Here is an 18,081-nt window from a genome sequence, read left to right on the forward strand (position 1 = left end):
AACCAACCAGTGAGCTCCACGTGCGATGATTGCGACGGGGTAAGATTTGCACTCCGGGCGCCCGGACCCCCATTTTCCAGCAATCAATTTCTTGCAAGAAAATGTTAATTTGAGGCAAATGCAAATTATACTATCCTGTAAAACAAAGTATTAGCACAGTTATGACAAAAGAATAGTAATTAGATTCTGTCTCACCGAGACCAGAATCTAGTCAAAATCTCAACTTAGATTTCCTAAATTGTTCTAAGTTGGATCGGCGTCTAAGTTCCCTAACTGGGAACGTGTCCTCACCAAGTCACTCTCTTCCAATGACTTACCTTAACTTACCTGACAAACGTTCGATCAGCCCGTCGACCCGTCTAGACTTCGTGTCAACTATCATGTCAGCCCGTTAATCTATCTAGACTTTGCACCAGACATCCGAAAAGAACAACGTCCATTAAACAAGCATGTAGAGAGAATTCTGCAATTTGGTATTTTTAAGAAAACAGGAAGAAAATTCAATTATCTCAAACTTACAATTCCATGAGAGATTCATATATCGAGCAAATTGGATTATTAACACAAATGCAGTGTGATTCTTGTGAACCAAGTTCTGTTGTATGAGCAATCGCAGTACGTGTAAAATCAAGGAAAACACACCCTCCGAATAAAATAGCCATGTCAAAGAAGTGTCTTTGGCCAAAAGGATCGACAAAATCCTCCAGATACAAAGATGGTGGAAAAGTTTGAGAAGTTGAGCATAAACAACTAACATCGGAATTAGGGGAAAATTAGTGATATCCTTTTGTCAATACAAAATTAGAGAGCAAGCAAATTGACTAAATTCATCTAGACTCACAATAAAAAAATTTCAGAGTCAGGTGGATCAGGCAAGCCACACAATCTTAAAATGAATAACTATCTTTATTAGTTAATGAATATCAGTTTTAATCTATCCTATCAAGCGATTGGTGGATGATGCTTAGCTGCTGCTCAAAAGCCAAACAGAGTCTCTTTACTTCCTCTTCATAAAAATGCTTTGTCCAACATCTGATATCTTGGCAAAAATGGACTGGTATGGTGGATATTTTTCCATCACACCACGGACCTGAAACAAAAATATAAATGCAATCATGTTTAAGGTGTGCTTGCTTTAAATGAGAGAGAAATAAAGTGACAATTTATTTCCTTCCAACAAGCTATATTGTCTACACCAAATTAGAGTGGAACTGGAAGGAAGAAAAACCAGCCTTCTTGGTTGATCAACAAATGCCAACTGGTCCTTGACAGATAGGCACGATTTAGTCCCCAACTGAAATTTCGGCTTCTATACTTCTCTCCAATTAAACACAACAAGAATTATTTCTTTCCCAATACCTATTCCTTCATGCAACTTAAATAACTTCTTTCATCCCTTTCTCTATTCCTTCTATGAGATGACTAACATATTTTTATCCCTAGATCTTTATGAGATGATTGACATTTCAAGAAAGAGCGGGTTGGCCTTTTGTGATACTAATACAACTTAGGCAATATGCATCTGAATGTGAGTGATTTTGACACTTTTTGGATGAGATGTCACCATTCCCCACCTACATTAAAATGCAACACAATGGTGTAATGCAAAATCAAATTAGATGTCTTGTTTCTTGTTGACAGTGACTGTCAAATGGCAAAGTTGATGAAAAGGAATTAAGGAAGGCCCAACAAGTAATATGTGGTGACTGAGATGAATGGTAAACTTCTTTTATAACATATCCTAGCTACCATGGCATTATAGCAATTGATACACTCATTCCCTCTCCTTTTTTGTCACTTAATCTCCCTATAAATAATTGATGCCAGTCAGCGCTATTCACCTATGCTGACCTATACCTTGTGTTGGCACAAGTTGGCATTAGTGCATGGCCATTTGAGTCTGGGACTGAAATTGGTTCCTCAACACTTTGAATTCTGATCTTCTAGGATAGGTCAGTGTGTTTCATCAAAAAAATGTAAGGGATGGTAAGACCAACACAATAATATAGATCAAGTGCTTTTCCTTATAGCTTAAAATAGTATCACAACAAGTCATGTCCTGGAATCTTGTCAATGCCCTATATTATACCCAAGTGGGCATATTGGACTTAGGCAAATCCAGCCCAATCGAACTTCTGTGGGAGTGTTATAAATAAAAGAAATTAGTTTTTCCTAAAACTCAAACTTTGGAAATAGATGATCTAATTCGACAAGCAATTTAACTATCTTACCTGGTCAATATCCTCACAGATAGCAAGTTCTTCATGGCCATAGGGATATCTGTAAAGAAAAAAAAAATCTATAAGAAAAGTGCAAACAACCAATACAAGCTAAATGATTATATGATAGAAGGGTGAAAACCATACAACAAACCGAAATTAGAATAAAGCTTCCGGCGATCATCTCTAGTCAACTCAGTGCCAATGCTATAAAACCAAGCCCTCAATTAATGAGCAAAAAATCTCATGCTTACAAATTTTTTAACTTTGATGAATGTGTTGGGTAAACAATACGATGAACATGGCCACCACTTGAATAATCTGAAGTTTAATTTTGGCTCACCTATTTATAGTAATATTGACAGCCCTTCTATCAACTTCAAATGCAAGAAGGTCGGGCATGATTTCAGCAGTTGCTCCACCTAGTTTCTGTTTTGATGTAACAGTTTAAGCCAAAAGTAGTAGAACAAACTATCTTTATCAATCATAGATATTGTGATATGTCATCATTGTTTACCTGACAGAAGTTATAGAAATCATCAAGGTAGGCCTTGTACAAGGTATTCCTCATGATCTCTATATTCATATCATCCAAATCCTGACAGAGTCAAATAAAGATAAAGTCTTTGCAATTAAACAAGTATATGTTTTTCCAATTATCCTGGTGTAGATCAAACTACAGTGATGCTCATACAGCATTTTGAAACTCTTGATATTTTGACACCAGAAACTGTTTTCAACTGGTAAATTTTTGTCGGATGTCCAAACTCAAAATATCTTTCAGCTTACTACACAGCCACTGGCTACATGTGCGATTCAAACCAGTCGAGAATATCACCAATAGGCAAGCTGGTCATCTCATGGTATGCAAACGCAAGATTTAACTCCTCCTCTACATGATCAAGCCATTCATACTTCTCCATTGAGGGATCCTTTTCCTTAAGAGCTTGCTTCCACCGAGTCGCTCGTCCATCGTTCTTCAAATATCCCCTCTCATCAATGAAACCCTTCTCCTGAAACAACTCAAATACACTGGCAGATACTGCCTCATCCAAACCAGGGATCCTTTCCGTCAAAAGCGTACGAGTCAATGGGAACTCCAGACACCTGACCTCCTTAACAGAAACACCCTTCTTCTTCAACGAAGCCATGCTCTTCTCTATCAGCCTCTTTGCACGCAAGTCTTTAGGCATATGGACAAAGAGAGTGGGAGGATACCCAACTGGAACGCCCATGGAACCGAACACCCCAGCTGAAATCATGAGCGCTATGCTGCTAAAATTCACCTCCTTTGCCAGCGCAGAAACAAAATAACCACCAGATGAAGCTCCCAGAGCTGTGACAGGAAGCTTTTGGAGCTCGTGGTTCTCAATCCACCATTGTAGTATCCCTTTAGCAATGCCGACGTCCTTCTCGATAGACCAGCATCTTCCGAGGCTGGAAACAGCGATGACGGCGAACCTGCGACCTAGAGCATTGAGGACAATCAGCCTGTCTTCTGGAAGACCGACGCAGTGGGGGCAATGAGCGGATCGATCCCAGAAATTAGTAGCTCGGCAGTTGCAACCGTGAGCTATGAAGACGACGGCCTGGGGGGACTCGGGAATTTGCCATATGACTTCGGTCCTGTTGACGAATTCGGCGGTAGGTTGGGATCGAACAGATGCAACAGCAACAACATGATTCCTTTCGCTCTTCCTATCAGATTGGGTCAGTGATCCAGCCGAACCATTAGAATTCATGGAGGTGGCTAGAAGAATCATGCCGACGAGAAGAAGAGCCAGCAATCCGACAGCAACCGGCCCTCCTCTCCGCTGCGCGCTCAGTGGCTTCTTCGCTCTCTGCGCGCGATTGGGGAGAGGCGTCATGATTTAGGGCAAGATCGAAGCAAGATTGAGCACACGATCGTGATGCGAAGAACGCGAAAAAAACATCCGCCAGAGAGAGGTGTGACGCTGCTGATCGATTGAGATCGAAATCGATAGTTAAAACCTCTTTCCAAATTGGGCCATTACGTGAGGGATTGTGGCCCACAGCAGCATTATATGCGCTGGACGAATCCATATGAAAGCCCAAAGCAATCTTAATAATTTACTTTTACAAATTAGCCCTTTATTTCCATGAATATAAGTTTTCACCATTGTATTTTGAAATTAAAATAATAATAATAATTATAAACTTTAATATATTGTTTTCATTTATACTAATTCTTTGGTTTCTACATTAACAGTATATTCGTAAATTTTTTAAACTTTACTTTTTAAAGTTCTCTCATATATCATGTCACACAAATATGATGTGATGTTCAAACGATGGAGAAAATAATGTTAAATTAAATAAAGTGATCGACCATTAAAAAGTTTTTTCTTTATTCTAAGGAACAAAAAAAAGTGCAATATAATATTTTTGGGTTTGAAAATAATTAACCATGCGTTAACTTTGTTTTCTTTATTGATGTTAGTGTTGTTGTAGCTTTCATTTTAGTTTGACATCTTGAAAGAATCTATCTTTTTCTTGATTAAATGGCTATTGTCTCTCCTTCTAAGTCACAATAACATGGCTTAACGTTTATATCTCAATCAACAAAGAATAAATGATTGCTCATCTTTTATGTAGGGATCCGCTCCAAGTAGTGCTTAAATCTTTTTACTCCAGTTACCTTACACATCAGGGAGAAGGGTAGTCTTGGTATAACAATAAAATTACTATCATATAAAATAATAGATCTTTCCTCATAATCAGGAAAGTTTTGTATACCATACTGTCTTTTATTCTACCTTACACATAAAAGAGATGAAAATATTAAATTTAACTTAAAACTCTAACTCAATTCCTTTGTTAGGTTTTTGTAGCTCCTACAAGTTAAACGGTAGCAAATGTAAAAGACGAGAGCTATGGAAAGATCTAAAATGATTTTATATCGTTAGGGATCAAAATCAATCATCTTAGTTAGTCTTATTCCAATATATACCACTGTGCGACTATGCGCAATTTTAATTGTAGAAGGAATTTTTTCTACTAATATAGTGAATATAGTGGACCGCCCAAGTTGAGTCAAAGTTAAGAAGGTTGACTAATGTGACAGTCAAAAGTAAAGAGAAGTCAATAGGCATGTCTGGTCACGATGATTAGGATTTTTTTTTTTCTTTTTATTTAGGAAAAGACAAAACCAATATTAGTTTAGGCATAATCAAATAAGGTTACATTAGCAATAAAGAGATCAGAAAGGCTACATTAGCAACAAACACATCTTTATTCTGTATATTTGCAACCAATAAAGCAGGTTTAGTTTGCCTAGATTCATAATCTTCAATGAGTTCCTTCTCACGTAGTTGAGTTAAGGCCTCCAAGTATAAATTTTGGAAGAGGCCATTTCCTGTAGAAATGAATCTCAAAGAGATTATCCATGCTTTCAGCCCATTGTTTTGTCATCATGGTAGCACAAAATGAACTGTTAAGGTAAGGAAGAGCCCATTTCTCTCTGCTCAGGTACAAATCCTTCAACCATACACTACTTCCAAGACCATGTTTAGAAATCAAGTTGTCCCATAGCTAACAATAACTTCTTTAGAGCTACCTCCAAATATCCAATCTTCAAAATCATTGTGAAAGTTGAGTTCATGGTTGAACCCAGAATGATTTTTTGGAACAATTTTTAATATATGCCATAAACAAAACCGATGGGATGCATGAGGGAAAGAGATAGTAACCCTTGGGACAATTCAGCACATCAATATGTGAAAATTGTTTTTGGTTTTCTACCAGACATAGCAGCCACAAAAGTATATATTAAATAGCCAAACGAAAAATCCTACAGACTCATCTAGAAGTAATGCATTCCCAACTATAACAATTTTCTTATAATTATTCACACCAACAACAAATGTTGCAAAAGATATGTTCATACATACTCGTCTGATAGGCAAAATCATTTTTAGACTGTCCATCTACCCAGAAGAATTTGGTCAAGCGTTCCTTTTCATCAATTTGTACTGCATAGAAAAATGATGGATCATCTGTTTATTTTCCAGAAAATATAGAAGGAACTGTGCATTTCCTTTCTCAAGATCCTTAAGTCTTGTAGTGCTCAAAGATGACTGATTCTTCATATATAATTCATTATATTCTGTGCCATGTAACTCCTTTGAATGGCTATCATGCATCTGAGATGGTTTAACCTCACTATTGTTTATTGATAGTTGATACATCAGCATAAGACAAAAGTTTAACCACACTAATTCTTTTTGTTAATCTGTTTATTCCATTTGTACCTTCTTCCGATACATCAGAAGCCACACTTCCTTCTAATGATCTATCCATGATCTTTGTGCATTTAATTACTAAGGGTCCATTCATATGATGTGTTTACTATTATTTACTAATATTATTCCTGCTCTAGATAGCTAGCTACCTTCAAGACAAAACTCCCACAAGAACCATACATCTTCAACCCAGGGAAATACTCAATAAACTTCAACCATATTTATTAGAGGTGCATGCTTTAGAATTTCAAAAAAAAAGCACAGTGAATATTCATTCAAACATATCTGCAAGAAAACAAAAAAAAAAAAAAAAAAATTATCGGTCAGTTAAGCTTGAGCATGTGACAGCTACTAAGCAATTCAGTAGCTGACAACAGATAAAACTTAAAGAAACAACTTCAAACATATTTTTTTTGTTTGTTTTTTTTATTTATTTTTCTTCGTGAAAATTTTTTCTGATTTTCTGTTCGTAAATAAATTTAAATTATTAGTTACAGATAAACTCTACACGGCAAATAATATTTTTTTTAATGAAAAAAATAAATAAATCAGAGAGCAGCTCAATGTTTTACTCGTTTCTTCTTCCAAATGGAGGCGATAAAATAACATGGGTCGATTAACAACATTAGATAGTCATAACTCCCTCTAAATTCATATGTATTTTCTATCATCGGGCGTTCCTTCTTCCCTTCACTGCCGAATGCTGCGGTGTTGATCTACCAGTTATTAATAATATATTTGTAGACCAAGACATCCCCGGCGACAGGAGCGACAGCAGGGGGGGGCGGGGGCGGAGGCGACGGCGGACGCGGGCGCGGGGGCGGCGGCCGGGTCTGCAGCGGCGGCGGCGACGGCGGCGGCTGCGGCAGCGGCGGCGGCGAGAGGGGCGGAGGCGGCAGGAGCTATGGCAGCGGCTTGAGCAGCTACGTGTGCTGCTGTAACAGTTAGGACTGCGTACAAATCCATCTCGCTCTCGCTCGCCATTTCTAAATCCTTCTCAACTCCTCCAAATCACTAGCAAAATCATCCGCAATGCTTGAATTATAAAGCCACTCCACCTGCAACGCCTGCCAAGAAATTACCACCTCCACTTTTTCGATCTGACAAAATCAGAATACACTTTCGTTTAAATGCCAGTCTGTAGTATCAGAACATGATGCATAGAGCGGTGCTTTTCGGCAACCCTCTGACACATCCCCTTCCCACCGCAAAGGTTACGTTTATACCCTTTGCATTTTCCACGCTTTCTCTTGAACGAAGTGATTCAGCATCTTGTTGTCGAAGTCCTCACCGTCGAGGTGCGTGTTGCCGGCGGTCGCCTTCACCTCAAAGATGCCCTCTTCGATGGTGAGAAGAGAGACATCAAAGGTTCCGCCTCTAGATCAAAGATCAGCACGTTCTTCTCGTCGGAGCTGCTCCCCTTCTTGTAGAGGCCACAGGCGATGGCCGCAGCCGTGGGCTCGTTAATGATTCGCATCACGTTGAGGTCGGCAATAACTCCGGCGTCCTTGATTGCCTGCTGCCGTTGAAATAGGCAGGGACGGGGGCACAATTCGTCAAGCATGACCGAAATTGAACAGAAAACACAACGAAAGAAGACGGAGCAACGAAACTGAGGCGGAGGTACCACCGAAGATGATCGGAACCGATTACGTCGATGCATCGAAGGAGCAGACTTCGCCGGCCGCCGAGCGCCCCTCTCTCTCTCTCTCTCTAACAAAGTATCAGAAGGATTCAACAAGATACAGCGACCACAGGACACCTTCGCTAAGCTATGAGACCGTGCCACGTAGCTCACTACTCGGGGACTGACGCGAGCTCTTCGCCGGTGCGCACGTGGCTGGACATGGAGTCGTTTGCAGGCTTTACTTCTTCGAGTGGGTCGCGGATGGGATCCTTTGCGGGGAGGACATGATGAACGGTGGTGTGGTACCCTAGCTGGGGGAGTCAGTTATTGTACGGTGAGGTTACCGCCCGTCCCATCGGATTAAACGAAAGTGGAGTCGTTTTCTGGAATCATGAACTGCGCACCGGTCTACGAAGCTACCTTATTTGTTTTTCTTTTAAAAAAAAAAATAGTTTGTTAATGCAAGATTTAGAAGATAATTATATCGTTTAAATTTATTAACAAAGTACACTCATGAAATAGATAAGACAACTAAACAAATATAAGTCCATGCTGACGTATGCAAATTGACAAAGCGATCGCCAATTTGAACAACTGGAAGTTTTCGAGTCGGATCTTATTTGGTGACGTGCCATACTGGACATCCGGTACCTGCACAGGACTCAAGGGGAGATCGGGCGCAGGGGACGCGGGCACAGAGGATCCGTTCTCGAAGAAAAGAGGATTAAACTCATAAGGTGGGTCCCACCGAACCCTAGTGTACCCGCTCCCTTGGAGAACGGATCCTTTGCGCCCGCGTCCCCAACAGCCATGGAGCTCTCCTCCTTGCTCGAGAACTTCCTATTACTCCCATCCAATGTAGAGAATCATAGAATTTGTTAAAAATATAAAAATTTAATAAGTTTCATAAGTTAAAAATATTTATTCCATTATTACTGTAAAAATGAAAAGAGTTCGATTAACCTATTAATTAAATAAATATATTAAATTCAATATATAAGCAAACGATGTAATTACAATCTTCAAATATCATAACCAATGAATTATTTTTCTAAAATTTATAAAAATAAATTTTTAGGCCAAAAATCTAAACTTTAAAATTTATAAACATCATCTTCAAATATCATCGTAACTCAAATAACAATATAATTTCAGTTATCGTATTTTACCTCAAAGTCGTATAATTTCAAAATCTACAATAATAAATCAAGCAATAAATAATATTAGTTCGATACATGAGTTGAAAATCAAACTAAATCAAATAGGTAAAATTTTTATTCAAGACACCTACAGATCGAATACAAGCTGGAATCAAGCTTCAAAATTCTTAAAATCATTGTTAAATTGAGTAGACAAAATTTTTAACAATCATATGTCGAAAAAAGTTCAAATCAAGGATCTAGAATCAAGTTGAAAAGTCCTCAAAAATGAAGCAAATTTATTTATGTCATAATAATATGGTCACGTAGTGGTTTTGCTAAAAATTATTATTGAAAACTCAAAGGGAGGTGATGATCATGCCTGGGCTTGGTCGGGAAAATTAGAGTTCGAATGCACACATCCTATAACCCAAATTCTAAGAAATTACTGACAAAATGATTAAAATAGAAAGATACTCATGTATGACCTGTACAAATTAAGCTCACCATTTTTTACTAAATATTTTAATTCAAACTTTTTCTAGTAATTTTTTTTATGGTAACGGTTGAAAATTAGAAGGGAGAGTTAATGGAAATAATCCATAAGTTGTGGGGGCTAGATAAAAAAATTATCAAATGAGAGCAAAAATTAGGTGGGACTGGCCGGAGCACACCTAGCTCATGGGTGGCTCTCCCCCAAAATCCTGTGAAGCGGACTTAATTAGACTGATTGAGATGGCAAAGAACTGAGCAAGTGTTATGAGTGATTAATGCTCATGATGTTTTGTGTATCTTTCTGTCATAGTGATCATTGTGGTATTCCTACTTGCTCCCGTGAAATATAGCCGAGCTGATATTTGAGTGGTAGATTGAGAGTAAAGATCGAATCCTGAAAAAATAATTGAGGTTATGAGGCATATGATATTTGAGTGGTAGTAGAGACCGCTAGATCACTGTTCTTTACTCCTTTAATCTGGTTCTGAGGCATATGATGAGGGGACACTTGGGGGGTTAGCCAATCACCTTTTGCACATTGTGATTTTACTACTTTCCATTTGTGTTGTTACTCCACTCTTGAAATGAATTGATGTAATAGATGATTGGAACAACTACAGGCATCTGTTGCTTGCCAGAACAAATTGCATTGGCAGAAGCAATCCACTCAAAGCCACAATTTTTCAACATCTAAAAAATCTATAAATCTTGTATTCGATCATTTCTACATGTGAGCACATATTTACAAGGAAAAAAAAAATCATTAATTTGCATATGAACAATTGAAGAAATTAAGAATGAATGTTGGAGATTATATCAATGCTAATAAACTTATCCGCCTCTGCTTGAAAGAGTCAGTCCTTGTTCATACATGCGTTGGATTTCTTCCCTGCACTTTGTCAACGACTTGCTGGGAAGAGTTGGAGTCAGCTCCACCACGTCGCCCATTTTGAGCTTCTGATTCAAGTCGGTCGTCGCCGGCTGACGGTTTACCCTCGGCCTCAGATCAGACTTCATAGAGAAAGCACCTCCAACCCTCTCCATCAGGTCGAATAAGGTGGACTCTGCCGGAAACTCTAGCACAGACATCTGCAAACAAAGTTATCCTTGTGTTACATTTTGTTAGACTTTTGTTTACAGACAATGAACTAATAATTTCATTGTTAAGAACACAATGAATAACTAAGAAGAATTGGAACGGTAATCACAATTTGGTCTTCCATGCTCAATTGGCTATATAACGAGGAACCGATACTCCGACAAACTAAACTTGTGTGAATGTTTTTCAAGCTGTGTTTTACTCCAATTGTTTAGGGATGGGAGTATAGAAAAGCTCACCTTCTCATTCTCCTGCATTATGACATAGATAGGACCATCGTGGGCACACCGCTGAGTGTAGGAATAAGGGCAATCTTCAGAGTGACAAGGGAACGGGCATGGTGAGTCCGTCGAGTTTGTTTCTTGGTGCGGTCCTTCGACTTTTATCATTGTGCATTGCCAACTCAAGACCCATCTTGCCCATTCCACCATTTGAAGCACATTAGATGAGTGTCTCTTGTTTCCTTCCTTGTATCTCCAATGCGCCGCGAACCCGTACTCGGCCTGCAAATGCATCTCTTTCGTTCGAATCTGAACTTCGAAAGGAAGCATATCTTCACTCGAGACAACCGTGTGAAGAGATTGATATCTGCAAGTAATGTTTACAATGAATAAGGATTTTCTATATATAAGTAATTTAGTTGATGGTCAACAGAAACTTACCCATTAAATTTGGGATGAGCTATATAATCCTTGAATCTTCCCATAACTTTGGGCCACAATTGATGAACAATCTCAAGCGCTTTGTAACAATCATCCTCGTTCTCGACTATTAAGCGTAAACCATGTATGTCATGGATTTGATTCATGCTCAACTTCTTCCTGTAAAAAAAAGGTCACTGTTAGATTCATAATAAACCCATTGTCAATAGAAGATGGCAAGTGGAGACCCATAAGACATACTTGATCATCTTCGAATAAATGCTATACAAGCTTTTGTGCCTCCCCGAGAGAGAATGGTAAGCAACATCCTCGTCTCTTAGAGCTTTTCCTAATTTCAGTACTGCAGATGCAACTAGTGCTTCGTCGAAGGAATTAAGAAGCTGCTTGGACAAATCTTTGTGCTGCACAGGATGCAGATGTTTGAAGCACAAGTTCTCCAACAGATCTTTCCAAGTTGAGATTCCCAATCTACTCGCCAGGGGAGCGAAGATCTCCAGAGTCTCCTTGGCAAATCTCTGCTGCTTGTCCATTGGCAAAGCTTCCAATGTCACCATGTTATGAATCCTATCTGCTAGCTTTATTAACACTGCCCGAGCATCTGCCATTGCAAGAAACATTGTGTGCAAACGATCGGCCTCAACATTTCTACTAGCGGTATTATTATCCCGAGCAAGCTGGCTCAAGTGGCTCAGCTTAGAAACCTGCAACAACAATTTATTAGCATATTCCTGTACGAGTCCAGAGAATGTTTCTAGTCATCACAACTACCACAGAACAAAATTAAAGAATGAATTTAAACGAACAGTTTGCGGATACGAGAAAGTTTCAGTGCTGTTGTTCAAGTGTGAAATGATGCAAAATGCATAGATAGAAAACTGAAACATGGTGGGCAAACTGAAACAAAGGGATAACCAGAAGTTCATCGTGACAACAACTAGCAACAAGATTGAAATATTAATATTTGCCACTGAACTCAAAATTATGAACTTTAGAAAAAAATGGAAATGACAAAAACTATTCAGTAGCATCAAACAAGCTAACTATTAATGTTTTCACTGAATTTTTTCCTGCATGAGGTCGTCTGCTTGACAATCAACATAGTTAGATAGTAATATATAACTTCAAATTTTTATTAGCTTTACACTAAACTTTGACAACACTTTAAAGATAGAAAAGAAAAAACAATCTGTCTCCGCAAAAAGAAACATATGGATATTCATTTGCCTTGGACAGTAGAAGAACTATGGCAAACAAAATCGCATTATTAGATTCATAAGCAACAAATATAACAGATGCCATAACTAAAGGAACATTTTGAAAGAATGAAAAAAGCATACCCCTTCCACTAAATCAGCTACCTCAGCTCCAAAGGACCTTAAAATATGGTCATAATCCATGAAAGAATCATCTAGAGTATCATGTAGAAGACCTGCAGCCACTACTGTAGCATTAGCCCCAATCTGCGCCAACAGTGCAGCTGTTTCAACACAGTGCTGCAGGTAAGGATCTCCGCTTGCCCTCATCTGTGATTAAGAACAAGAAATCTACCTTCTTAGCACACCATACATGTTAGGATCCTTTATTCTAACAAGAGAAATTTGTTAACCTGCCCCCTGTGAGCCTTCTCTGCTTCGTGGAAAGCCTTGACAACGATCTCCTCATGGAAAATATCATGCCTTGACTGAGCCTTTGCAAGCAACTCTTCGGCATACGGATCGGAAGGAAGCATCATGTCCATCGTACAGTCATCAAAACCAAAAGGCAACTCTTCGATGCAGAAATGGCTGCCAGAGAAGCTGGGGGAATCGTAATCCAGGCAAGGGCTGACGGCATTCCGAACAAAACGCTTGAAGAACCCATCTTTTCCCGTTCTCCAATCGCTCCCGATCGGATTCCTCATCCGAGGCGGGCTCCGGGAAGATACGCTCCCGCTGCACGGACCGTGGAACACCGACGCGGGGCTGTGGTCCCGGCACTTGAAAGGCGACGAAGAATACGAGTACGAGCTCCCGAGCTCGTCCGGCCTGTCGCATCTCAAATCATCGCCGCCGAAGTTGCGCGTGGCAGCGGAGGAAGAGAAGATGCGGGACAAGCCGCCGCCGATGGGCCTCGGAGCTGAGGAAGAAACATGGGCAGCGAAGGAAGTGGAGCGGGAGTTGAGATCGAAGTCCGCGAAGCCATAGATAGCTGCTCCAGCGGACGGGCTCGCGTAGAGCGCGATCGTCGGCACGGACATCAGGATCCGATATAAAAACTCGACCTTTTACCCTCCGCCACCGACCTCGGCGATCAGAAAACCTAGCTCCAACAGATCGGGATCTGGAGAATGAAATGGCGGAATCCAGTGGCGATCGGAATCGGAACCCCAGATATAGATCGGGGGAGGAAGGTGCGAGTCCTGGTTCGTTGGACAGCGAGAGCACGATTGATTTCTTGCGCCGGGGGAGAAGAAGAATCCTGCTGCCGTTGAAATGACTAAATTGTCCTTGATTTAGTTCATTGGTTTATCTCAACTATTTATTTAAACTGAAATTCTCACTCTTCCATACAACTCCGAATATTTAAAAAAAATAAATAAATACAAATTACCCCTTAATGTTTACAAATTTAACATTTTCTCTTTATTATCCAAACATTTCTTATCTAGTATATTCTACTTAAAAAAAAAAAAGAGATATATTTTGCTAGCAAAATAATCAATCTAAAAGGAATTCAAAAATATTTTGAAATTTATGAAAGTCAATGTCAAAATTAGCATAGGAGGGGAAAAAAAATGTCAACTTTCTTCGAGAAACACTACGATTTCAACGGTCAACTCCGCCGGCGGGTAAGAGTCTAAGCGAGGAGGGCATATTCGTCAACGCAAGAGGAGACAGCAACAAGAAGATTTTTAAAACGGCACGGCGCCGTTCCACGTGGACAGCGCTGGTTAGCCATAGCGTCGACGCAGCCTTCTCTGAGTCCACCACGTGGGCCGCACACGGTCTTCGATGACGACCGTCGCGCGTTACCAGCCCAACCCGCTACGCTACCTCTCGATAGCAACCGTTACTTGCTTTACCAGAAAAATCCGGTACCGATTGTAACCCGTTACCAGCAGGAATTCAGCACGTGTGGAGATTGATTTCTAGACGCGGCACTGGCTGATGTCTCATTTGGGAATAATGCCAACGGCAGTGACGTCATAAACACGATCAAATTAATTTATCCAAATAATGCTATTTTCCCATGGATATAGGAGATAAATATGGAATATCATATCTAATTTTTTTTATTAAGTTTTTGATTGTCTAGACTTTTAGATTTTTAAATTTATTTAATTAGTGTGTAAATTTGTATTTATTAATAACGTAATAAATTATCTATTAGATTTTTTAATCCAAAATTAAATAGCCAATTTAGGATGGGCTGTCATTCAAACACATATATCCAACTCATTAATATCATATTTCTTATTAATCGACTAAATAAATAAATATTTTATATTATCAAATTTAATAATCAAACTTAATATCAAAATTTAAAATATAAAATTTTAAATAATCAAATAGTGGTTATTTTTCTTAATCTAAAACAAAGTGATTTTTGTTTACATTTCCGAGGAAAAAAAGAACTTATTATTAATTATTTTTCCTTATCGACAATAGTCAATTATTATTAAAAGACAAATTAAATCTGATTTTGAGTGATTGATGGTTCATTGGACAAGGACTGAGGAGTCTATTTGAGTTAGGAGGCAGATCAAACTGAGAGATTTGCATAGTTACTTTTAGTTAATTATTCATTTATTTATTTATTAATTAATGAGCCACAAATATTCAGACGTTGTGATAGGCCGAAAATTAAAGATAAATGTAATCAATTTATCTACAATTAATTAATTTCCATATTTATTTAATTCAAATTGGATAAGGATTGAAATCGTAGCTGATCGATGTTGATTGCCCCCTTATTTTGTTACTAATTAGTGGATTAGATTATCCCACTTAATTAATTAATTAACTAATTACTTAATTAATATTCTCACCATCATAATCAAGGTGGTTGGCGAAAGCATCATCTTTGGATGCTATCCCGGTTTTCAAAACCAAATCGAAGAGTGAACCAAAGCAAGTCAAGGTATCGTGGTAATCGATTCGATTGAACTTGAATCGGGATTGGTCGAACCGGCGAACTTCTTTCGCGCATATTGTGTTTGACTTGATAGATCTTTTGAGAACTTTAACCGAATTGACCAACATTTGATTTTGGGGGATCAAATCCATATAGATGGAAATTCAACAAACTAATTTGTGGCCTTCTACCATCCACATTAATAACTAAAACTACAAAATTGTATAAATAATTATTTTATTGTTAGATACATATAGAATTAGAGATTGCATGTTGACTCCCTTATAAAGTCAAGTCAACGTATGTAGCCCGACATGTCATAGTTGATGGTGGTCGATGATCTCGCAATTACTTGATGACTGTAAGACTCCCATGATTTGTCGATGTTGCTGACGGGGAAGAAAAGGGATGGGGTATGTGATTCTGTCTACACAAATTAGGACACCGATATCTGGAAGAATTGATCCTCCATCCTCTGCTTTAAATCTGGGACAATTAATGGTGCCCGGTCTCTGTATGTGGAAGGTGTCCCAAATCACAGACTGCCTCCTTTTTTTGTATCCTTTTGTGCCTTTGGATCTGTATGGCAAGAAAGAAACTAGTGGGGAAAATGTAGAGCCAGTCTTGATTAATGCAAGTGATTTGGTAGGATTGGATCAATTTGTTTTTCAGTTTCTTGTTTAACTGGTCGAACTGATACAGTCTAGTCGATTTGGATTCCAAAACGTTGGATTTGTGTTGGAATGAGGCCATCGGCACCCTGTAGGTGAGCAATACCAGGCATTACTCTAAAATGGGATTTGATAATAAAGTCGGATGTGAATCTCTATGCCTTAGTTTGGTTTATAAAATAAAATAGAAGTTTTATGTCAATAATAATGCTTCTGTATAGAATATTCATAAAAGAAGTCTAATTTGAGCATTTTGATGCCAACAGCGATGAAGCTTATAGCTAGTTAGATAATTGCTCAAGGTATGAAGCAATAAATGAACTTGTAGATGGTAGTTCAGAGTAAGGTGGGCCACGTTGTATAAGAGAACTGATCGCTTGTCTTTCTTAATTTCTTTATTTTCCAATCTTCCGCTGACACATTCTGTTGAATATATGAATTAAGAAGCGGTGGAAGAGAGATAAAGTTATATTTACATAGGTGAGATTTTACCTCCATATTAAAAGTTTTAAGATATATTAGTTAGATTTATATGGATTCATATGTATATGTATTAATAATGTGAAAATTCTCTCATATATGGGTGAACAAGGAGAGAATGACTTCTGTGTGAATGTTGGATTAATCAGGATAAAATTTGTCCAAGTTGAATAATCAATATTTTACTGTATAAATTTTTTGATGTTTATTTAAAGGTGTAACATATACATTTAATTAAAAATTAATGCAATCGAATGAAACATTGGTGTTTCACAGTCGATGAATAATGATCATTAAATGATCATTAACGCTGTCTATTGGTCTGAGCTCTTATATAAGGAGGTTGCATCCGCAGGTAAAAGGTTACACACTCAAAAAATTGAAGCTCTTCGCCTATATTCCCCTTCTCTTCTGTCGTGCATCTCTTGCTAGGCGGTGTGCCCGTGATACAGTCGAGTACCTCTCATTTTGCCGTGACCATCAGTGTTTGGTGGAGATCATGGTTCACCATTGTATCATGAAAAACAAACGATCCTCGAAGCACAGCTAGAGGTGGGGCAAATCTGTTTCAAGGAAACTGTGACCCTCATAGGCCTCGATTCATCTGCCCACTCGAATTCTGCATTCGTTTGACCGCTAACTCGGTCGGCCTTTGCGTTCGCTCGACCGCTAACTCGGTCGGTCTTTTTGTTCGATCGGCTGCATGCTCGCCTAACATCTCGGTCACTTGGTCTGCGACCCACCCGTCTGGTTGGTTGCATGCTCGTCTAGCATCTTGGTCACTTGGTCTGTGACCTGCCTGTCCAGCCACTCAATTCACTCGGTCGCTCGCTCAGTTCGCTTGGCGGCTCGCCCAGTTCACTCGGCCATTCGCTCGCTTGCCCGGTTGCCTGCTCAGTCAGTCCACTCGATCGGTCACTTGCCCAACCGCTCGCTCGGTCAGTTCGCTCGGTCGTTCGTTCACTTGCTCGATCGCTCGGTTAGTTAGCCCGGTCGGCCACTTGCTAGGCTCTTCCTCCACTCGATTGCACGCCCGTCCGATCATTCATTCGTTCGGTCGCTCTACTTGTTCTACTACACAGCATGGTCGGTTATACTGCTCGCTCGGCCGATTTGTTCGCTCGGCTTTCTATTTGCTCGACCAATTTGTGCTTAGCACTTGGCAAAAATTAATTTCTGCTAACAGCCTAAGATTATCCGTCCAGGTTATCTCGGTAGATAAATTGGATTTAATTTGATGCATTTAAATTTAACTAATTCTGATCTTCGGTAATAGATTGGTGTGTCCAACATCTTCAATTATATATCCGTTTA

The 18,081-nt window shown here is 39.1% G+C and overlaps 3 protein-coding genes across 4 annotated transcripts; all 3 read right to left on the reverse strand.

Annotated features, from left to right (window-relative positions):
- Positions 1-736: 736 nt before the first annotated feature.
- LOC121998736 (V-type proton ATPase subunit d2-like) lies at positions 737-4,173 on the reverse strand. 2 transcript variants are annotated; one of them, XM_042553776.1, is made up of 5 exons: positions 2,737-4,173; positions 2,563-2,648; positions 2,367-2,426; positions 2,232-2,280; positions 737-1,090 (listed from the first exon to the last, which is right to left on the reverse strand). In XM_042553776.1, the coding sequence occupies exons 1-5, from the start codon at positions 2,803-2,805 to the stop codon at positions 998-1,000; spliced, it is 357 nt and encodes a 118-aa protein (XP_042409710.1). In that variant the 5' UTR covers positions 2,806-4,173; the 3' UTR covers positions 737-997. The 2 variants fall into 2 exon arrangements, 1 of the variants encoding a protein (XP_042409710.1); XR_006116559.1 differs by lacking the exons at positions 737-1,090; positions 2,232-2,280; positions 2,367-2,426 and having other exon boundaries at positions 2,558-2,648.
- A 1,246-nt stretch (positions 4,174-5,419) lies between these two features.
- Positions 5,420-7,465, reverse strand: LOC121995502. Its single transcript, XM_042549229.1, has 3 exons — positions 7,255-7,465; positions 6,131-6,211; positions 5,420-5,595 (listed from the first exon to the last, which is right to left on the reverse strand). Exons 1-3 carry the CDS (start codon positions 7,463-7,465, stop codon positions 5,420-5,422), a joined length of 468 nt encoding a protein of 155 aa, XP_042405163.1.
- Positions 7,466-10,421: 2,956 nt separating this feature from the next.
- On the reverse strand, positions 10,422-13,927 carry LOC121998737 (probable GTP diphosphokinase RSH3, chloroplastic). Its single transcript, XM_042553777.1, has 6 exons — positions 13,110-13,927; positions 12,841-13,026; positions 11,744-12,204; positions 11,504-11,662; positions 11,081-11,429; positions 10,422-10,831 (listed from the first exon to the last, which is right to left on the reverse strand). The coding sequence occupies exons 1-6, from the start codon at positions 13,737-13,739 to the stop codon at positions 10,574-10,576; spliced, it is 2,043 nt and encodes a 680-aa protein (XP_042409711.1). The 5' UTR covers positions 13,740-13,927; the 3' UTR covers positions 10,422-10,573.
- Positions 13,928-18,081: the final 4,154 nt, after the last annotated feature.

The sequence above is a fragment of the Zingiber officinale genome, chromosome 6A (genome assembly GCF_018446385.1).
Source record: "Zingiber officinale cultivar Zhangliang chromosome 6A, Zo_v1.1, whole genome shotgun sequence".
In the NCBI taxonomy this organism is placed as follows: domain Eukaryota; kingdom Viridiplantae; phylum Streptophyta; class Magnoliopsida; order Zingiberales; family Zingiberaceae; genus Zingiber; species Zingiber officinale.